Below are 20,433 nucleotides of genomic sequence, written 5' to 3'. Positions count from 1 at the left end.
CTTGAGATGAAATTATGGCAGGGCACAGGGTGGAGCAATTTTTATAACTTGATCTAATTTACTTTCATACGTCTGCGTCCTTACGGAGGATGCTTCATTAACCTTCCTGCAGTACTGAATAGGCATGGCTTATTGCTACTCACACCTACTATCAGCATTTCAAAAAAATAAAATATTTTATTTTGTCTCAAAATACTTATTATCTTCAGATAGGGTCCCCCTGGAATAAAAGTATCACAAATAAATGAGATGATCACCTAAAATGATGGCTCTATTTCTGAATACAAACATGCAACTATGGGTCCCAAGATGGATTCATGTGTGGATGCTGCCCTAGTTGACGTCTAGTGAGTATATAAACAGAGATATAGGTAACCTAACACTCTAAAGAAACCTTTCATCTGTGCGTAGAAATAGGTACATGTTGCTGTACCTATTTCTTGCTGTGGAAATGCACCTAGAAAAAGAGATGCTTGAATCCTTTAATCAAATTCTACTAGAAATCAGCCATAATACTGACTTGATTCAACTAACATTTAGTGAGTGCCTACTCTGGGCTTAGCACAGCACTATCTGCTTTTATCTATTTAGGCTGGAAGAGCTAAATTAGTTAAAGAAACAGAGCTCATGTCTCCATTTTGGGGAAGTCTCCTAAGTTAAACCCTAGAAGTGATAAGAGTAAATTATGGCAGGAGATCAAGTCGAGTCTTGCAGAGAAATATTAAAATGGTTTCTTGCTGATAAGAGAAAGTTTAGGAAAGACTTCTTGAGAAAAAGAGGAAGTGTTGAAGAACTCATTAAAATCTTTCTTAGTAACACAGCTGAGGGAAAGCTTTAAGGCAGTCCTTAAGAAGAAAAAATAACAACCTTCCTCAACACTTAAGTGCATAAACTGGCAGGGCAAAGTCAAAACACGTAATGCCAGATGGCTGACTTGTTTCTAGATGGTTGTATTCCTTTAAATCTCTGTTCCTACCACTCATCTTACTAGCACATATCCATGTTAAAAAATGGAATGACTTAATATGTTATTTTCATACAGAGTGAGTGGATGATATATTATCTCTCCAAGTATCCGTGACCCAAACAGTCCAACTGCTGGGGACCAAGCTACCCCACCCAGGTGCCACCGTCCACCAAGGAGCAGGATCTGAGAAGCCTCTCTGGGACGTGTGTCTCCTCAATGATGTGCACATGTACTGTCCAACATTGATGCAAAACTGTAAATTTTACTTACGCCTCTCTAATATTTCTGTAATTCCAGCATTATCAGCTTCCAGTTCCATTTTAAACTTAGCCAGTTCCTGATCCAGCTTTCTCAAGTGTCGATCTACCTGTTTCAAAGAAGATCAAAGATAACCACCACAATTTGGGACACTATTAAAGTGTCAGTTTAATGAGGAAACCTAAATCTTTATTTCTTTTAGTGCATCTGCTTTGTATCCTTGAGCAAGTCAATTAACCTACACCGCAGGTTTTTAACCTATAACATGAGGGTGCTAGGCTAAGTATCTCCGAAGTTTCCTTGAATAAATTTTAAGTTTTAAGAAACCAGAATCGCAATTTGTTAGAAAATGTTTGGAAGAAGTAGGATATGAAAAGTAAAGCAAAGATGGGCGGTGGGTGGTACAGGAGGGTTGGTAACAGTTCTTAGTATGCCCTGCGATTATTTTCAGCCTAATCTCCTACTTATAACAAGGCCATCCACACTGCCAGACCATAATAACTGTCACAGTAAGGAATGAAAGATCCTCAGTCTACAAACAAAGAGGCTCCTATATTCTATACATACATTTCTCTAAGGCAGGAAAGTGGACCATTATACTTGTAAACATTTATGTAAAGAGTTGAAACAAAAGGGGTTTTTAGCCAGAAAATGCCATTCCACAAACAGCTTGGTCAAAAGGGTTTTATTGTAATACTGTTGCCCTTGGTTAAGGTGGCAAAATTGTATTTTCTCATTCACCTAGAGATCGTTGGACTGATTTCAGAAAATTTTATGACACCTCAAACTAGCAACAAGTCTTAATGTATTTTTAAAGCTTAATATTAAATTTTTTCAATACTTATTCAAATTTACTACTTTGAAGTGAAACCAAAAAACACCAAGTCTTGAAAAATATTCATGTCACATTATTGTCAACATCTTTTTTTCAAACTCTAGTTTCCCTCTTAATCACTGTTATAATTAAGAGTAACTTTCTCACAAATGTCAAAATGCTATGATACACCAGAGGGCAAAAAATTTAAATAAGACTTTCAATTAAATAATGTGTATCTAAATGAGGGAGTGGGGAAGAAGAGTAGCAAAAGACACTTGCGGGTGTTAGATGCCACTAATGTGTTTGGTGCATTGGAAGCTTTATGTTTTCTAGTCCTTGCTCTAATCTTTTGAGATAGGTTATTACTGTCTCCACTTCATAAGTGAAGAAACTAAGGCTCAGAAGGGTTAAGCAACATGTCCAAATTCAATAACTAGTGCCTTATAAAAATGAGACTTAACTCTGATCTATTTGTAATAGATTGTGCTTCACTGTTTATACCTAACATTGCCCTCTGAACTTCCACATGCAGAAGCCAATTTTTTAACTCAAAGTAATAGAATTCAAATTGAAAAAAATAAGAATATTGTCTTATTATTTGTATTTTGTATGTTAACAGTAATCATTGGGATGCTGGTTTATGATTTTTCAAGAATTCAAGGCCCAATTTTCCTTCCAGCTTCACACATAATTTTTCAGAGCTTGGTAGAAGTTGTAATTACAATATTTAAAATTCTATAGGGTCACGTATTATAGACACATGCTACTATTCAAAGAACCTGCAGGTAACTGAGCATCCTTTTTAATGGAAACTCCCTTCCAATGATAAAGTGTGAACACAGACCTGTTATTCAAGAATATCTCTTACATTGTCAAAATTTAATCTCAAGGGAAATCAGAAAAAATACTCATATTTAAATTCCAAGTCTACTTAATGCAATGAAAATACTCCACCACCTTTCTTACCTACAACTATACTACTAATAAATATTGAGTTCCTATCGTGTGCTTGGCACTGGGTAAACGGAGAATACCTGAAGAATGAGAGAATCCCTGCCTTCATAGGAATTAAAATTTAGCTGACAAATCAAGATTTATGTAAGATTTTTAACACAGTAAAGGTATAAACAAACAAATAAATAAAAACCTCCTAGATGTAACAAATAAAAAACAGCGAGAAAGGGTCAGAAGTAGCACATAAAGAAAAAATATAATATTGGGCTACTGTAGACATAAAGGAATTAATGAATGAGTTAGATACTGAAGAATGGATTGTCTTCAAACAGGTGGAAAGATGGAGTGATAATTAAATAACTAAAGAATGTATAGAGACAAGAAGACAAACAGAACTCTCAGAGAAAAACACAGTCTGGTGTGGCCTGTCATAGGGGCAGACAGTATAGAAAGGAAGTGTTAGAATCTCGGCTGGAGGCAGGGGGGATTGAGGTGAGATAAAGAAACCATACCTACCTCCTTAACTCATTCCACCCCTGAATTTAAGAATTGCTTAATTATCTTTTAAGATAGCACTAATAATGTTTATTATACCTGAAAACATGGAAATAATGATGGAATTCCCAATATTAGATAGTTCAGAAAAAGCAGTGGAACCCAAAGAGTTAATAACTCGAAAAACCGAATTCACAATTAAAATAAACAGATGCAGAAAAGCCTTAACCACATTGTGGTGGGGAGTTTTGTAAGAGAGCTTTCAATCATTCCCACCTCCTGGTAGGTAAAAAAGATTATGAACTGATTAATATTATAAGCAATTATCAAACAATGAGAATTCTTTTTATTCGATTCACCACTGCTGTACTAAATCAAATTAGGAGTTGGAAAGAAGTTGACCACAAGATTTAACTTAAGCTATAAAGCACCAGGATACTTAAACAGCATTAAACAGCAATAGCAGGAGCTGAACTGAATGTAACTGAAACCTATTATTAAGTGCATTCCCTCTACCTACATGATTCTGAATGCGTAAAGCACCTATCCTAGCTGAGCACCATAATGGCCCCCCCAGATATCAGGTGAAGCAAGAACCCAAGTTACCATACCCCTCTACAAACACCTGACCCTGTAAGACTGGTTTATAGTGGTAAAGAGGGTACTGATCCAATCGAGAGATTTTCCATTAACCACAGATTTCTAACACAAGGCTGACCACAGAGTCTAATTATTGATTTGTTCCCCACTTAATGTCAATAAATGCTAGCCACAAAAGTTCCTTATTCTACAACCCTAAATCATATCCTACAACCCCAAATCATAACTTCTTTAAATGTATTGTCCTTTTTCTGACCTTTACAGAGACCAAGGAAATTCTGTCAACATTATTTGTTAATATATTCATGATCATAAAATATTTAAGTCACCTTGGCCCCTCTGCATGAAACAAACAAAAAATCCCGACCCTTTAATTATTTTTGCATAGAGCTGTAATCCTTTATTCTTTCTCTTTTGTCTCTCCCAGTTTTCCAACATTCAAATTTTAAAATGTATCACTTGATGGACTCAAACTGAACTGAATATAGCTTTTTAAAAGTTTTTCCATGATTTTATGGCTTCCAACACTGTCAAATTCTAAAAGTTAGATGTCGAGTTTGCCCTTTCACAATGAGCACTCAGTCCACAAGGTTTTAAGTTGAAATCCATGGCAATAGAGAGAAATTTCTATCCATGAAAAGATCTAGTAATAGGGAATCAGGAGGGTAAACTGGGGAATAGAAAGGAAACATGATGGCAAATCATTTCTCTGATGGTAAGTCATGAAAATGATTCTTCACATCCTGAATTATATTTAAACTAGATGAAAATTTGATCCATCTTTAGGGTGAATCAAATACTTAAGGCCTTAGCACATAAACTACATCTAATCATTCTCCTAAAAGACAATAAGGATAGGAGACAAATCAAAAGGTCAAGCTCACATAATATATTTCCTTAATTAGAGTTATCAGATGAGGAATTCTCAAATTTATAGGTAAAATGTGGGCCTGAAATATAATCATCTCAGGAATAAACCAGGATATAAAAAAGAAGCAAGTTCAAGGGTATTTAGCACTGTAAGAGGCTGCTAAAACCATTCAAGCATTAACTAAAAGCTCGAGCTTTATCAGCGTATATATAAATCACCTTTACTAGGTATTGTAATCTAATGTGGACTTATGAGAGTGACATCAGGCTGAGGAACACAAAAAAGTGTTTAAAGCCTATGAACATCAGGATTCTGGAAGGAAATTATTTTAATAAGATAGATTTTTTTTTGTCTGTTAGTCAAATTTCACTAAACCCTCTTAAATAAAGCATCGGTTCATTCCAATAAACCCCTAGTTCCAAAAATTTCTTCATTTGTGGATATTTATGCAGTCTGATTTTTTTCCTTAATAAATAAGGTAGTCAGTACAGTGCTGGTCACAGGAATAAAAAGCTTACTACTGATTTTAAAAGTAAATAAAATATTTTAATGAAAAATAATACAATGAAATACTGTGCTATAGAAAACATTGAGGGGCAAAATCAAACACAATTATATACTCAATTGCTGTATCTCAAAACCTGTAAAGATAATACCTGCTTACTTGACATTTCCATAATAATATGTTTAAGCAAAGCCATACATACAATGTCGTCTAAGGTGTGTCCCACTCCTCTGTTTAAAATCTTTCACTGGCCTCCCCCTGCTCTTAGACTAAAAACACTGCTTCATCGGTTTTTAGGCCTGCGCGTGCTGGCCTCTGCCTGCCCCGCTCACACCCTCTTCTTCTTTCCCACGACACACCAACCGCACTGGCCTCTTTCCTGGTGCAACCTGTCAGACCCTTTTCCACCTCAGACACTGCACTTGGTCCATCACCTGCCTGAAATGTTCTTCCTTAAGCCTGTCACATGGCTGGCTCTTTCTCGCTTTCCAAGTACCGCCTCAGATGTCACCTCCTTAGACTACACTCATCCTGACTAGTAGACTCTTAAAGCCTCCCCCAGTTACTCACTCTTTCCCCCTCTTTCCACAATGTTTATTTCCTTCACAGCACTTACCAAAATCTCCAATAATCTAGTTTGCCTATATTCATTGCCTGTATCATTACTGCCCATCCAGCACCAGTGACCACGCATAGCTGGAGATCTATAAATATTTGCCGTATGAGTGAAAGTTATACTCTCCCACTAGGCATAACTGTATAAATACAAGTACCATTGTTTACTTGGTAAAGGATCTATAAATAAAAATTACTGTATTTTTACGCTTACACTATATCTTATCTATTCACCTCTGAAGCACGGAGTCTTCTAAGCTCTCACCTGTTAAATGTTATAGGAATTTAATGAGGGTGCATAATTGATTTTAACATTTTAACAATTATTTATTCATGAGAAGTGATGCTAGTGAGAGAAGTAAAACGAGAAGACTTAAGTTTTAATACAATGAGTTCCAGGGCCTAGGAATTCTCAGATAAGAACAAACTCAGAGGACAAGTTTGAGCTTGAAGAATAATTATTGCATAATTGCTAAAACTAAGCATACACATGGAAAAGTAATGGAGAAATGTTTCTCAACGTGGGTGGTGAGTGTGGCGCCGCTGGGGTAAAGCTGGCATCACAACAATGCTTTACCGTGTGGCATTTGGTCTCATCAGCCTCTGGAGTTGGGGCTGAAGAGGAGAAGAAAGCTACCTTTACATGGGAACCACTGAACAGAGTGAGAAACAACGCAGGTCAAAGACAGAACCCTTCGGAACCGCTCTGAGTGATACCCAAGGAGACTGAGAAAGGCCACAAAGGTGGGAGGATAAAAAATTAACATAAAGTCTCAAGAAGAATGGATTTTATATTAAGGATATCGTGGTCACCTGGAATAGCAATGGAGTATTTGAAAAGGAAGAAGGGGGGGGAGTAACAAAAAGAAAAGGGGAGGGAAAGAAAGGGAAGGGAGAGAGATAAGAAAGAGTAGAGAAAAGACAAAAGGCAGTCTTAGAAATAAATAATGGGGGACTGTGGGGAAAAAAAAAACAGGTTTAACTTGGCAGAGCTGAAAGGGAAGCAGTGGCTTCAGGAAAGTAGAAAATTTGTTAGAGAAATGAGATGAAGTGAGTCTTTTTAAAGAGCGAGTGCTTACTATCTGCCAAGCTACGAGCACTGTGTGTGTGTGTGTGTGCGCGCGTGCGTAGATATAGATAAGAGATATACAGAGACAGATATAGACATATGTATATAGATATATCTATATTTGTCTCTATATCTCTGTCGAAAAAGAGAGAGAGAGAGATTGATTCAAATCTTCCTTTAAGGCACAAATTAATACTGCTGTTTTACAGATAAGGAAACTGAGGTTCCAGGATTAAATAACTTTTCCAAAGTCTTGCTGTCAGTGAAGTAGCAGAACTCACGTCTGCAAGAATCCATTATGGGTCCTTGCTTTTTATTACATTCATTACATTGTATTAAATTTAATACATCACCTGTTATTCCTTGAATCTCTAGCCTAAATAACCTACCTCCCTCAAAGAATTTACTAATTTTTATTTTCATTCTGTGTTTATCCATTACCTCTGAGTGAAATGCTTTCCCCTCAATACAATACCTGAATCCAGGCCTCCAAGGCTCTGAATAAATTCTGTTCAAAACTCATCTCATACCCTCTAAGAAATCAACAGTAACTCTGCTTGACTTAGGTCAGTCTTTTACCAGATCCCCTTAATACCCAACTGTATTCATCTTCATTTGTTAACATGTTTCTATACAGGCTCTTCATTTTACTTATGGGCATGTCTCTGTGGGCATGTCTCCCCAACTAGTTAACAAACGCCTTGAGGACAGGAGCATTTATAGCATTTACTCTTCATTCCTCCATTGTACCCACATAAACCTCCATTACACCAAGTACACAGTGGATGAACAGTGTGGTTTGTAAACAAGAGATGGATACACGCACACAAACACACACACATTGAAAAAGCATATATTTGTTATATATATATTTTTTCTAAATGCATGAAGTACTTTTAATAAAGGTGTAAAAAGTAGTAAAATAAAATATAAACAAAAGATTGGAACCAAAGAGCTATATGATTTAAAAAGCAGGTAGTTTCTAAATAAAGTTTGACACCTAGTCACTACGTATGAGAAAGAATGTTACTAAACAAATTAGTCCTGGATTCAAACATAAATGTCTTTCTCTATGTTTATAGACCTAATTCAAGACCAAAACAATTAAGAACTTTTTTTGGGTTTCGTTCCACAGTAAATCAAGCTACCGGCCCACTCTACCCTTCTTTAGTCAGTATCTTTTATGAAACTGTTTTTAGACTAACTGTATGAGCAAAAGAGCCTAGGTCTTTATAGCCATTAAAATATTTTCACTATATAAAAACAATTAAGCATTTTCTGTGATTTTACATGACCAATGTTTTCTAGTTTAGTATAGCATTCACAATGTATACCATATGGGATATGTACCTTTTATCTGTGTCATGCTCACCAATGACATTTATATTAACACGTATCTGTTCAGTAATAAAACTGTATCCAGACAAGACTACAAAAATAAGATATGAATCCATATGCTAAAGTTAATCAAAAGTGAGCATTTGTCTTCAGCTTTAACTTGCTTTGAGGGAGAATCAGAAATGAGTATTTCCTAAAGTACATACTTTGGGAGAAGATGCTTTACGTTAAAAAAAAAAACATAATTATACCAATTTGAGAAATATTGCATATATCTGTCTTCTTGGTGATTTCAATCTTTAAGAAGTGCTGCTGCTACTGTAAAAAACCGTTTTTAAAGTTCATTTAATCGTGTTTCCCAGTTTTGCCACCTGTGCCAGTTGTTGAGTGCTATCTACTGACGTCACTTAATAGACAGCTGAGTGCTATCCATTAACACAGATTGAAATAAGTCTCTTCTTCATTTTAATCAGACTACCAAGAACTATCAACACAGTACTCTTACGTGTATTTTGCCACAGAAACAATCTCAAGATGATTTATCAGGCAAGTAAGCACACTCCCTTAAGAAGATAAGGATTAGTAAAATAAACACCTATTTTTGTTAAAAAAACAAAAAAACGCCTAACGTCAACTACAATCTTATAGCAATGTAGATCTGGCTAAAATATAAGGTTCTTGACCTATTGACTGTGGACTCTCTGGCTCTCTTCCACAAAGAAACCAAAAAGTAGACACTGAACTCTGAAATTAAATGGGATCAAGAGAGCAATGATTCAGTTTAATCTGTTCTTCCTATTACATATAAGCCAACACCATTTAAAACATAATCCATAATTCAAATATGGCATAGCATGCACATTAATTTTACTTACCAAGTCATATATCTGGTTTGCCAACTGTACCTTCTCGTCTGCATCCTCCAAAGCTTTATAGTAATCCTGAATAAAAACATTCGTGTTTCAAGAATAAATTAATAATTAAAAAATATGTGTATGCAGGACATATAACTGCATTTTTCATTATCATAGCTTGTTATCACTGTCAGTCACTATGCATTAGCAATAAAAATCCAGTTAGGGAGAGGGTGGGAATGGGGTAGGATTAGAAATTTTAGACAACAGCCAAGGATTAAAGGAAGATGTTCAGAATTCCTAGAAAAGATATAAATAAAAAATAAATATCATCCAAGTCTAGCCTCTATACTAGTAAAAGTTATGTGAGCCAATGAATAGTTCTTTTTCTTTAAAAATAAATGTTATTTAAGGTGTAAGACTTATCTAATTTGTAAAGAGTATTTATGCTATCCATTTTTAAAACTTGTTATAAAAGCAACTTTTGAAAGGATTCTCACCTACATGTCCATTGTTTCCAATTGTTCTATAATTCTCATTTTAAGCTAGGGATCAATTCATACAATCAACCTATACTTTAGATTTCTCCCCCATATAAAGCAAATTATTTTTAAAAAATTCTATGAAGTTCCATTAAGTATCAGACTTTTAGGGTATATCCAAGCTGTGCTACACCAAAAACCTAATAGGATAAAGGGATGATGAATGACTTTAAGATGCGTATATGTGATGTCTATACTCACACACACCGGGGCCTCCAGATATCCTCCACGTCAGGACTAATTCTATAAAAGATTCTGAAGTTTTTGCTCCTAACAGAAATAACATTCCCCCCATGTGGTAAAATAAACAACACAACTAGTTTTCAAATTTCTTTCTCAGTTGATTCTTGAACAATTCTATGAAGGTTGGGGGTAAGGGAGCCATTATTACTCAGAGGTATTAAAGGACCTGTCCCATGTCACATAGTCAAATGGCATAGTCATGACCAAACTGAGGGCTTGTGAGTAGTTCTTCCACCGTATCCCCAAATAAACTAGATCATACCTTTAAAGCAAACCTTGAGGGGAGAGCTGATACCCATTCTAAACTGGAAGAGAGCTCCGAGTACTATAAAACTAGCAAAAACTCAAAGAATTCTGTATTTCTAGGCCCAACTGATGTACAAATTAAGACTTTTAAACTAAATACTTTTTAAGGATCTTTTCAATTCTTAGGATTCTGTTCTTCTATGATTCCACCAACCTAGGTACCTAGCAATATATAAAATATGCTTCAAGGTTGCTAATTTCCACCCCAGTCTGTGGCCCAAATTGGAAGACAATACAGATATAAAGACAAGGCAACTTTAATTACCTGTAACTAGAACAAAACAAATTAAAAGAAAAAATGTTCTTTTTAAATGGTTTTGTGACTCTCTAATGAGTCACTAATTATTGAAATAATTTTCTAAATTACCAAGATGCTTCAATGATTAAAAATTCCTGGGACTTCCTCGTTGGCGCAGTGGTGTGGGGGGCACAGGTTCGAGCCCTGGTCCGGGAAGGTCCCACATGCCACGGAGCAACTAAGCCCGCGAGCCACAACTACTGAAGCCCGCGCACCTAGAGCCCATGCTCCGCAACAAGAGAAGCCACCGCAATGAGAAGCCCGCGCACCGCAACGAAGAGTAGTCCCTGCTCGCCACAACTAGAGAAAGCCCACGCGCAGCAACGAAGACCCAACGCAGCCAAAAATAAATAAACAAATTTATATATTAAAAAAATTCCTATACCTGAAGCTCTAACATTTAATACATCATTTTTAATTTTATAAGTCACGTTTAAACTCTAAAGAGCTATTGATAACTTTCCCTCATTTTGATATCCCCCAAACTATTTAATTTTAAAATATCTTCCTCAGAGGGTCTCAAAAATTCACAGATAAATCATCCAGAGTGTTGAACATACCTTTTTAATGGATGCCATTTGCTCTTCTCTCCACTCCGGTTTATTTTTCTTTGCGTTCATGAAGAATTCACTGACTCTTTGTTCTAGTTGATCCATTGCATCTAGGACATAATAAAAACATTTCACATTTAGATGACCAAACTCATACACTGAATATACATGCTTTGATGTGAAGAAAGAATAAAATATCTGACCACATACACTCTTTTACTTGGTCTGTAACTTAAATATGTCATGTTCTAATAATGTAAATATATGGGCCTTAATTACCTTAGTAAAAAAAAAAAAGCTACAATTTTCCCTACTGACAATTTATTTTTGTTGTTACTTCTAAACTTTTTCCAATAGTCAAAGTAGTCAACAATGTAGATAGATTCTATACCATAGTTGTTGAATAGTACAGGCTTGGGGTCAAAAACTAATGGTATAAAGTCAGCCAAATATGCTGAAACACGATTTCTTATTGAAATCACCACTTGATAATCCTCACATTTATTTCAATAAGGAAATGTGATAAAAAGGTTTCAACCTCTTGCTATATACCATTAAGCACCCCATCATCTCATATCATGACTGAACGTGGTAGGTACAATCATTTATTCACTTAACGCACATTATCATTTGTTCTAGATAAGTTTTCCTGAAGTGTGTGCTAAGAATAGTCATTTCATTCTATGTCTGCTAAAAAAGGAAAAATAAATAAAAGGGATTTTGTTGCTACGTAAATTGAGGAAAACTGTTTTACTATACTGTTTTGGAGATCTGCAGTGCGTAATAGTGCATTTCCTAACTTATTTGACAAAGAGATATCTTTTGTTAATCCATAATACCTATTCACTTGAGATAATCCTAATCATTGTAAAAAATGCAAGTTTAAAAAAACCTCTAACTTATATAATCAAGTCCAAATTGCTAGAGGACTTAACATTTGTAATGATAAAGTATAAAATAACAACTACCCTTTATTGAATGCCCACTTCGTATCAGGTACTAAACGTTCTAATTTATCTGTATTTCTTTTAATCCGCAAGACAGTAAAAATCCCTCAGAAGTGGTAATGTGGTCAAGGCCAATGAATAAGTTAGTAAAGCCCTAAAATGAACTCAGATCTGTCTGATGATAAAATCTATGTTCAATCCTGTAGAAAACCCTACTTTAGCAAGTATTTAGCATTTCAACTACATTAAAGTTAAAATGAATTTCGTGAGCAAGCTGGAGAAACAACACACAATTCAGACTTCCACACTGCAATCCACTGAACAGAAGAAGCTGATTTCCATGATGTATCACCTTGTATTATGCACCACATAAAAGCGACAGGAGGCTAAGAAAAGACTATTCATGAACACTGGGTATGGGAGTGTGTGTGGCATGGTGGGGCAGAGAAGCAGGGGCGGGGGGGCAGGTTCTTAGCTACCTCAAGACTCCCGCACTCTGGATATTCTGTTTTCTGGTCGTTTTCCGTGATACTCCTTTCTTCCCTATCATACCGCAAAACCCAGATCTTCCCCGACCCTTACTTTTCTAAGAAGAAAACCTGTCAGCACAAGAAACTTACCTCAATCCTAATTCTATGTATACTCCAAACATAGCTGGTACACATGGGATCAAGAAACATCTTCTGCAGATACATCCCATGAAGGCCAGACATTAGTATTATTTAAACAATTAAGGAGTACTTCTTACATTTCTCCAAACAAAAGGAGTGACACAAAGCCAACAAAGTACACTTGATTATACATTTTAATTATGTATCGTATATTTCACATTTAAAATTTTTAATATAGTATCTCTACAAGATAGTTGGAACAGCTATATTATATTCATTTCACAAAGGGGGAAGGTGTGTGAGGTTCTTTCAGAGCATGATGGACATATATTTGGTACTCAGCACTGTTTTCTTGTTTCGAAATTTTGCTCTAAGTATTTACCTTGTTATCTCCAAAGGTATTTATTCTTTACCCTCTCTGAATCATAAACTCTTTAAAGAAACTTCACAGAAAAAAAAAATGTTCAAATAAATTAAATACTGTTCTATGAATGAGCAAGGTTATTTTGGGGAACACGTCTCTGGACTACCAAGCTATAACTGAAAGAAGAAAAGTCAAAATTTTTGTTACAGCAGACAAGAAGCTTTACAGTAAAATTTTATTTACTTTCTTATTTTGACTGAGAAACTACCATATTGTTGCCAGTTGAGAATGTATCCTTTAATGTGTAACTTTTCAAATGCGACATTCCAAGTTCACCAGGGTCTCTAAAGAACTACATATAACCTGTGCTTCTACGTGTTGTCCGCTCTTGAATTTTGATTAGCATGAACTTCAACAAAAATATAAATGCTGAAATCTACGTTCTATATACATTAAGTCTCAAGTCTAAATCTTCGCAACATGTATGCCGATGTGCACTAAAACATATCTACATTCTCAACGAAGGTATAGAAACTTTTATTGCACAGTCCCAAATTCGAGAAAGGAGCACACGTGCTCTAATGCCACCTTCTCTTGTAAAAGCCAGGAGAAAATTAGCGTGGGAGACAGAAAAGGCAAGATTTGGCATTGCCGGTTCTTTTGGACAACTGCTTCTGTACTAGCGAGTGAGCCGGAGGAGAGCCAAATAGCAGAGTCGGTGGCGTCGATGGCAAGTAAGTCTGGCACTGACGCGCGCAGCGAACAAGGGCAAACGCGCCGACTTACTCTGCACCTGCAGGTCCATCTCGCGCATCTCGGTGAAGCGGTCCCGCAGGTCCATTGGAAGCTGCTCAATCACTGCCAAAGGGAGAGTCCGTCAGAGGGGCGGGGCCAACGGCGAAAGTACGCGCATACGTCACTACGTGCGTGCGTGCGTCGGGGGGGGTCGAGGGAGCCGGCAGCCCACAGCGAGGCTGCCAGTTACCGTGAGAAAGAAACATCCCCCGCCTCCCCCTCCCTCCCGCCATCCCGCCAGCCCGTCCACTCCCGCCCTCGCCCGCCCGCAGGTCCCCAAGTCGGGCCCGCCAGCGCCGCCCACTCACTTTCCAGATAGTCCTCTAGGTACAACATCGCGGCCCTTAGAGCTGGGGGAGCGAGGGGGTCCAAGGGTTTATTTGTGTCACTCGCTGTCGCCGGAGTTTTGTCCCTTCCAATATGGCGCCTCCGCTAGCAGCGCCCGCTCGGCTTCGGCGGAAAAAAAAAAAAAAGAAAAAAAAAAACCACTTTGGCGCCTGACAGCGCTTGCCTCACCGCCGCCCGGAGCGGTCATTGGCTGGCTGAAGCAATGACGTAAGCCGACCGGAGTCCGCCCCCGCGCCTTTGTGGGAAGTGTAGTTTTAGCACCTCCCCAGCAAGCTTGAACACGCTGGCAGTCCTCCACGTGGAAACTACAAAAACCAAGCGCCGTTGCGAACGGTGCGCAACAGAATCCGAAATGCGGTGCCTCTGTTTATTTGTTGATATTTACACGGGGAATGACGGGAGTTGTATGCGCCTGCCGAACACAACTAGGAACAAGTTTTCACCTGTTTTTTACTGCTGTGATTCCACGCCCTGGCGTTTGTGAGTCATGGATTTCAAGTAGTGCTAGGCAGACGGCAAAGGTTCTAACGCTAGAATTATCAGCAAAGTTCGGGCAATTGGAATTGTTTAAAACAGAACTCATTGCTGGAATTTATCTTCCGTATCCACTCCTAAAGATGTAAATGGGACGATAGATTGGCTGCCATATAACTAAAATAGTTTACACTCAGAATATGGAGTAAATATGTATTTCCCTTATTAAAAGGTGAACAAATATTTCTCAATAGCCTCTTATACGTTCTATTTTGCGGTCCGTCTCGTCTTCATGCTAATGTAATCTATGCATATACCTGCACCAGAAAAAAAGTGAGCAAGCAGAAATAACGGATGAAACCTTACTATCTAATGGGCTATCTTAGCAGTAACTAGATAATGTTGAGTAAATAGCCTGTATTAGACGTCTGTAGTCCCGGGAGTTGTCTTTTTTTTTTTTTTTAATCTTTCGACTACTCCCCGCATTTGTTCAACCGTGTTATATTTAGCCTTTCACTGCTCAGTTTGTTTCCTTTTTCTTTAAAAAGTTTGCACTCAGTAGAGATTGGGTATTATTATTTTACAACTGTCTTAACTTTTTTTTTCCAGGGAAATGTGTCTTTAGTTCATAATTTAATGTTCTGTTTATGTTTTTCAGATTGGAGTTGAAACACTTTATGCATGTGTTTCCTTTCTCCCTCCTTTACTTTTTCTTGTACTCAAGACTTTTTCACAGCTCTTAATCAGGATACTTACCTGTCATATTGATGAATCTCAAAGGAAACGTACCTCAATCCTAATAAGAATTACCGAGTTTATTTTCTGTACTTTTATCTAAAATCTAATGCATTCAGTCTTACTTCCTCCCTCCGTTTCTTCTTCTGGCTGCTTTTAAGATCTCTTTGATATTTTTGCAATTCACAGTGATGAATCTAAGTATGAATTCCTTCCTTTCCTCCCTTCCTCTTTCTTTCCTTAAAAAAATTTTTTTTTAACCATGCTTAAGATTTGAGAGGATTTCTAAATCTCCGGAATGATGCCTTGCAACAATTGTAGAAAATTCTCAGCCATTATCTCTTTAGAGTTGCTCATTTCTTATTTTTCTCCATTATTTCTTAGAACATCTATATGATATCAATAAGATTTTCTCACTTTAAACTCCATTTCACTTAGTCTTTCTTTTATATGGTCCATCTCAAATTTTTCAAATACTTTTTAATTTTAGGAGTTCTATTTGCTTCTCTTTTTGAGCCATTTTCTAATTTCTTATACAAATTAAACATAGTCTATACTGTCTGTTAAATCCAATACTGAAAATTTTATTGGTTTTTTGTGCTGTTTGCTGTTTCTTCTAGCTTTTGCGCATGGTGCCTGTTTCCTTGTGGGTTGTTATTTTGGACTCTGCGCTTGTGTTTCTGGGGTTGTAACTGGGAATTCTTTGAGGCCAGAGTTAAAACTGAGTTTTCCTAGAGATTTTTAGAATTTGCTTCTGCAAGTTGCTTGGAGGCACCATCAATCCTAGTACCAGATTAAATTCTCCACTTGAGGTTTATTGGATTGCACAGATAGATTGAATTTGGGCCTCAAATCCAAGTGGCTTGTTATAGATTCTCAGGGGAGACTTTTTCTTCCTGGGTTCCAAGGTCAAGACAGGCATGAAGCCCACTTTGGCCCTCAATTATTTCTCAGGATATTCTCATTTTTCTTCCTTCCTTCCTTGTTTTTCCCTGTGAGAATTTCTTCATTTCCTACCAGTTCATCAATGTATTTGATTTTTTTTTTAACTCTTCATTTTTTGTTTTCAGCAGGTGGTTCATTCAGAGGAGGCATGCTGTCAGAAATAGAAAAAATAGAAATAGAAATCCATCATTTCAGTGTAAACTGAGCTTCTTCAGGGAGTTTTCCATATTAAGGAAAAAGAGATAATATATGGTTCCCAATTTAGTCAATATACATACATACTCCTGAAAACTAAAAAATAATAAAACCTACACTCTATATATTTTAATTAATGAATGTATCAATAATTCTTTTTGTTGTTTTTTTGTTTCTTTTTTGTTGAGGTGTAATTGACATAAAACATATTCGTTTCAGGTGTACAGTATAATGATTTGATATTTAAAAAAAATTTTTTATACAGTTTTAAAGGATACTTTCCATTTACAATTATTACAAAATATTGGCTATATTCCTCATGCTGTACAATACATCCTTGAGCCTATCTTACACCCAAGAGTTTGTAGTGAATGTAATTCTTATTCTTGGACCATGTATCAGCTGCAGAAAATTGTATATGTACACACATGTGGTAGCTTCTTACATCATTAGGTCATATAGTAGATACCACTTGGAGTAGCTGCCCACTTACAACCACTACTGCATTTCTAGGCAATGCTCCTCATATACAGGGATGACTGTATCTGTATTACATTACTGTGGTAGCTGATCAGAGCTCATTAACTTACCAGGGACAGACCAAAGCTGGGCCTATTAGTTGCATTCTCTTAGGATTTGAAGTTGGGAGTGAAGAAACTTGAAAACTGAAGTCAGGGTGGCAGAATTGCATTAATTTCAGCACAGTAAATAGGTGGTCCACAGGCTCCTGTTGCTCAGATACCCCAGAGACGCTCTGGTTTTTTCCTTGCCTTTTTTTCCCTTTCTCTGTCACTTTATCTAACATGAGTTTTATGACCTTGAGAAAGTTATTTTAACACTCTGTGCCTCTGTTTCCTGATCTGTAAACTGAAATAGCAATAGTAGCTAAATAGTTACTAAATTATAGGAGTGTTAGATTGAAATAATATCATCCAAGCAAAGCAGTTCGGTTAATGCCTGATAAATGTTATGATACAATAAATGTCAGCTTCCATTATCATCATCATTAATAGTGTTAAGACCCTTTGTAAGTTATCCATATTGCAGATATGCTCCTTTGTGCTACTATTAGCTTTGCCTTGTATCCCTGCTTATTTTGAAGCTGGACCACCTAGAACTCGACTGTTATACTGCCACTGTCATACTAAATTTAGAGGAGAAGTGGTTCGGGGAAGGCTATGCAAGAGTACTGCAGTGAAGGCTAAGTAGGGGGAATTAGAATATAGGGAAGAGGTTCAAAGCCGATGCAAAATATGACTGTTACCAGGAGTCCAAGAGAAAGGAAAATTTAAATCCTTCATATAGCATATCCTCAGGGGAAACTTTGCCTGTGTCTTAAGGTTCTGCTACGTCCCTATCTTGCAAAGAAAACTATCATCTTGAAAACTTGCTAATAAAACTTTGGAATGAAATATTTTCTTAACTTTGTGCCAAGCAATATATCCTCCCTGACAGGGATATAATATGGGAAGAAAGCAGAGTAAAATGCTGTCTTTATATGACCTCTCTAATTTTACATCTTTAAAATTAATTGAGTCACTTAATAGATCAGTTATAAGCAGTAGGATAATAGTCTTACTTTGTATATCAATGGATGTTTCCATCCTTTTCCACTCTCAATACTCAACTAAAAAGATGGCTTTAAGGAAGGTTCTACTTTCCTGACCTGGTTCCTGAGTGTTTTTGATGGGAGAATCTGGAGAAGAGGAGAGAGAGGAAAAAGACAGCAAGTGCCTAATGGGAGGAGAGTTACGGAGACTTTGCAGAGCGGATTGCTCTGTGAAGGTTCAGCACGTGGGAGGGGCACGATATTGAGAAGAATGATGGATAACTGGCTCTGAAGCTGTCACAAGACCATTCCCCCAAGACAAATGGAAATTCTGGATAAATACAATAAAAAAACTTGAAACCCTCAGGTGCCAGAAAAGAAGAGTAAACTCGAAGTCAGAATAGTGAGCAAGAATTGGAGCTGAAAGAACTAAAGAGATTATTGTCTTAACTGTTGGGTGGTGGGAAACCCATATTGCAGTTCTCCAGATGGAGACGGTCCACATCATGAAGTGTTAAATAACTTTTTTTTTTGCATCACCTAAATTGTCTTCTTTAATCATTTTTTAAAGACAAGCCTGAGGTCATAGATTTGTAGGGAGCTAAAGCTAACCATCTTGCAAAAAGCCAGTAATCTCAGAGGACTGCTCCTTCTGTGAAACTGGGAAAACAGCAAAGAAGCTTGCCAACCATCTACCTAGAATCATAAGTGAAAAGGCAACCCAGAGAAATTTAGACCCCAGACCTGCACCCATGCATGCATGAGTGTAGAGTCCAAATTCAGACTCCTTACAAGGTTCAGGGACCCTTTAACAAGGTAGTAAACATTGGTCAGGCCCAGTGAAACAGGAGAGAGCTTATATGGAGAGAAATACACTAATACCCATTAGGGTTGCTCCTCAGGCTAGGACACAAAGAAGAGGAACTTCTGCTGGAAATGAGCTCACACTCAAATGTAACAAATCACTTAAGGAAATGAAGACTCTGAGAGACTGTAGCAGATAGAATAAATAGGGGAATTATAAAATGCAAGTTTCGGAGTCATGGTTAATGAAATCAATATAGAAAGTAGAACAAACAAGAAAAAGAGAAAAGAGAAAACCTGTTGCTAGGAGTTCCAGAGAGAATAGAAAAAAAATGGAGACACTAAAGGCTACATACTCTATGACTCATACTCATGGAAGTGAAGTTTCTGAATAGGTAAAACTAATCTCGGGTGATAGACATAGGAGAGTGGCCACTCTTGCGGAAAGTGAGGTGCTTGACTAATCTTAGAACCCTTTGCTGACAGGGTCTGTTTCTTATGCACTGCGCTATTCCCAGCTTGCAGAGGCACTCAATTCCTACTTTTTGCATGAATAAATGGAAGCAGTATTGGGTATAGTAGGGCTTTTCAATCAGACAGACCTGCGTTTGAACACTGTTATTTGCTCATATGACCTGAACCAAGTTGCTCAATATCCCTAAGACTGTTTCTTCACCCTTGAAATAAGAATAAGGAAGGGTACTTTGCCCTATTAGATTGTGGCGAGGCCCAAAGGAGTAATGTTTGAGTACATAGCCCAGTGCCTGGCACAGAAGTGTAATCATGAAGCAATATTATTTGTAGAAGTGACAGTACTGTTAGGTAAATGGTCCAGTAAGTGCTATTCTAAGGGCATTACAATGGGAGCAGGCAAATAAGAGGGGGCATTGTCTTTAGAGGATTAAAAATAATCCTTACAGTCTGCTTTTATTGTCACAATGTGCCAGCGATTCTAAACAGTGTCAGTGATAAAATATTTCTCCCTGAAAAAATATTTTGTTGGTCAAAGTTCTAAACAACCTCTGAAGTTATGATTGAATTTTAATAACTGGCACCACATATTCCTGTTAAAGAGTGGGTTGGAAATAAACATTGAAAGCATGCTGATTTGTAAAGACAAAGACACAGACCTTGAGTTATTTCAATTATGTAATTCTATATGATCACTTGGAGTTTTAATTTGTATTTTAAATTTAAAACAGTGAAACTGTCTATGAACTGCTGGGGTAATATTTTTGTTTGTTAAATGCAAATTTTAGCTCATACATGAAACATATTCCTAAATTTAAATAATATCTTGAAAATTGAAATGTCTTCTTTTAAAATTGTTAGTTTTCTCGTTTGATATGTAATTGCTATCACATTTTAATGTAGTTTTTTTAT

The 20,433-nt window shown here is 36.9% G+C and overlaps 1 protein-coding gene across 3 annotated transcripts in view; it reads right to left on the bottom strand.

Annotated features, from left to right (window-relative positions):
- Positions 1 to 19,340, bottom strand: part of ING3 (inhibitor of growth family member 3) — a 30,416-nt gene extending 11,076 nt beyond the window's left edge. Inside the window, exons 1-5 of one of the 3 annotated variants that reach the window (XR_014266640.1) lie at positions 14,309 to 19,340; positions 13,992 to 14,063; positions 11,293 to 11,393; positions 9,365 to 9,430; positions 1,238 to 1,330 (exon numbers count right to left, since the gene is read on the bottom strand). Coding sequence is in view for 1 of the 3 variants with exons in the window: in XM_082472389.1 (XP_082328515.1) it covers positions 1,238 to 1,334; positions 9,365 to 9,430; positions 11,293 to 11,393; positions 13,992 to 14,063; positions 14,309 to 14,336 (364 nt within the window). In the remaining 2 variants the exon portion in view is untranslated. Of the gene's footprint in view, positions 1 to 1,237; positions 1,335 to 9,364; positions 9,431 to 11,292; positions 11,394 to 13,991; positions 14,064 to 14,308 lie in introns of all 3 variants that reach the window. The other 2 variants (XM_082472389.1, XR_014266639.1) reach the window with 2 other exon arrangements.
- Positions 19,341 to 20,433: the final 1,093 nt, after the last annotated feature.

Source organism: Balaenoptera physalus (assembly GCF_965194825.1).
Source record: "Balaenoptera physalus genome assembly, chromosome: 8".
NCBI classification, from domain to species: domain Eukaryota; kingdom Metazoa; phylum Chordata; class Mammalia; order Artiodactyla; family Balaenopteridae; genus Balaenoptera; species Balaenoptera physalus.
This window is presented reverse-complemented; position numbering and strand designations above follow the sequence as displayed.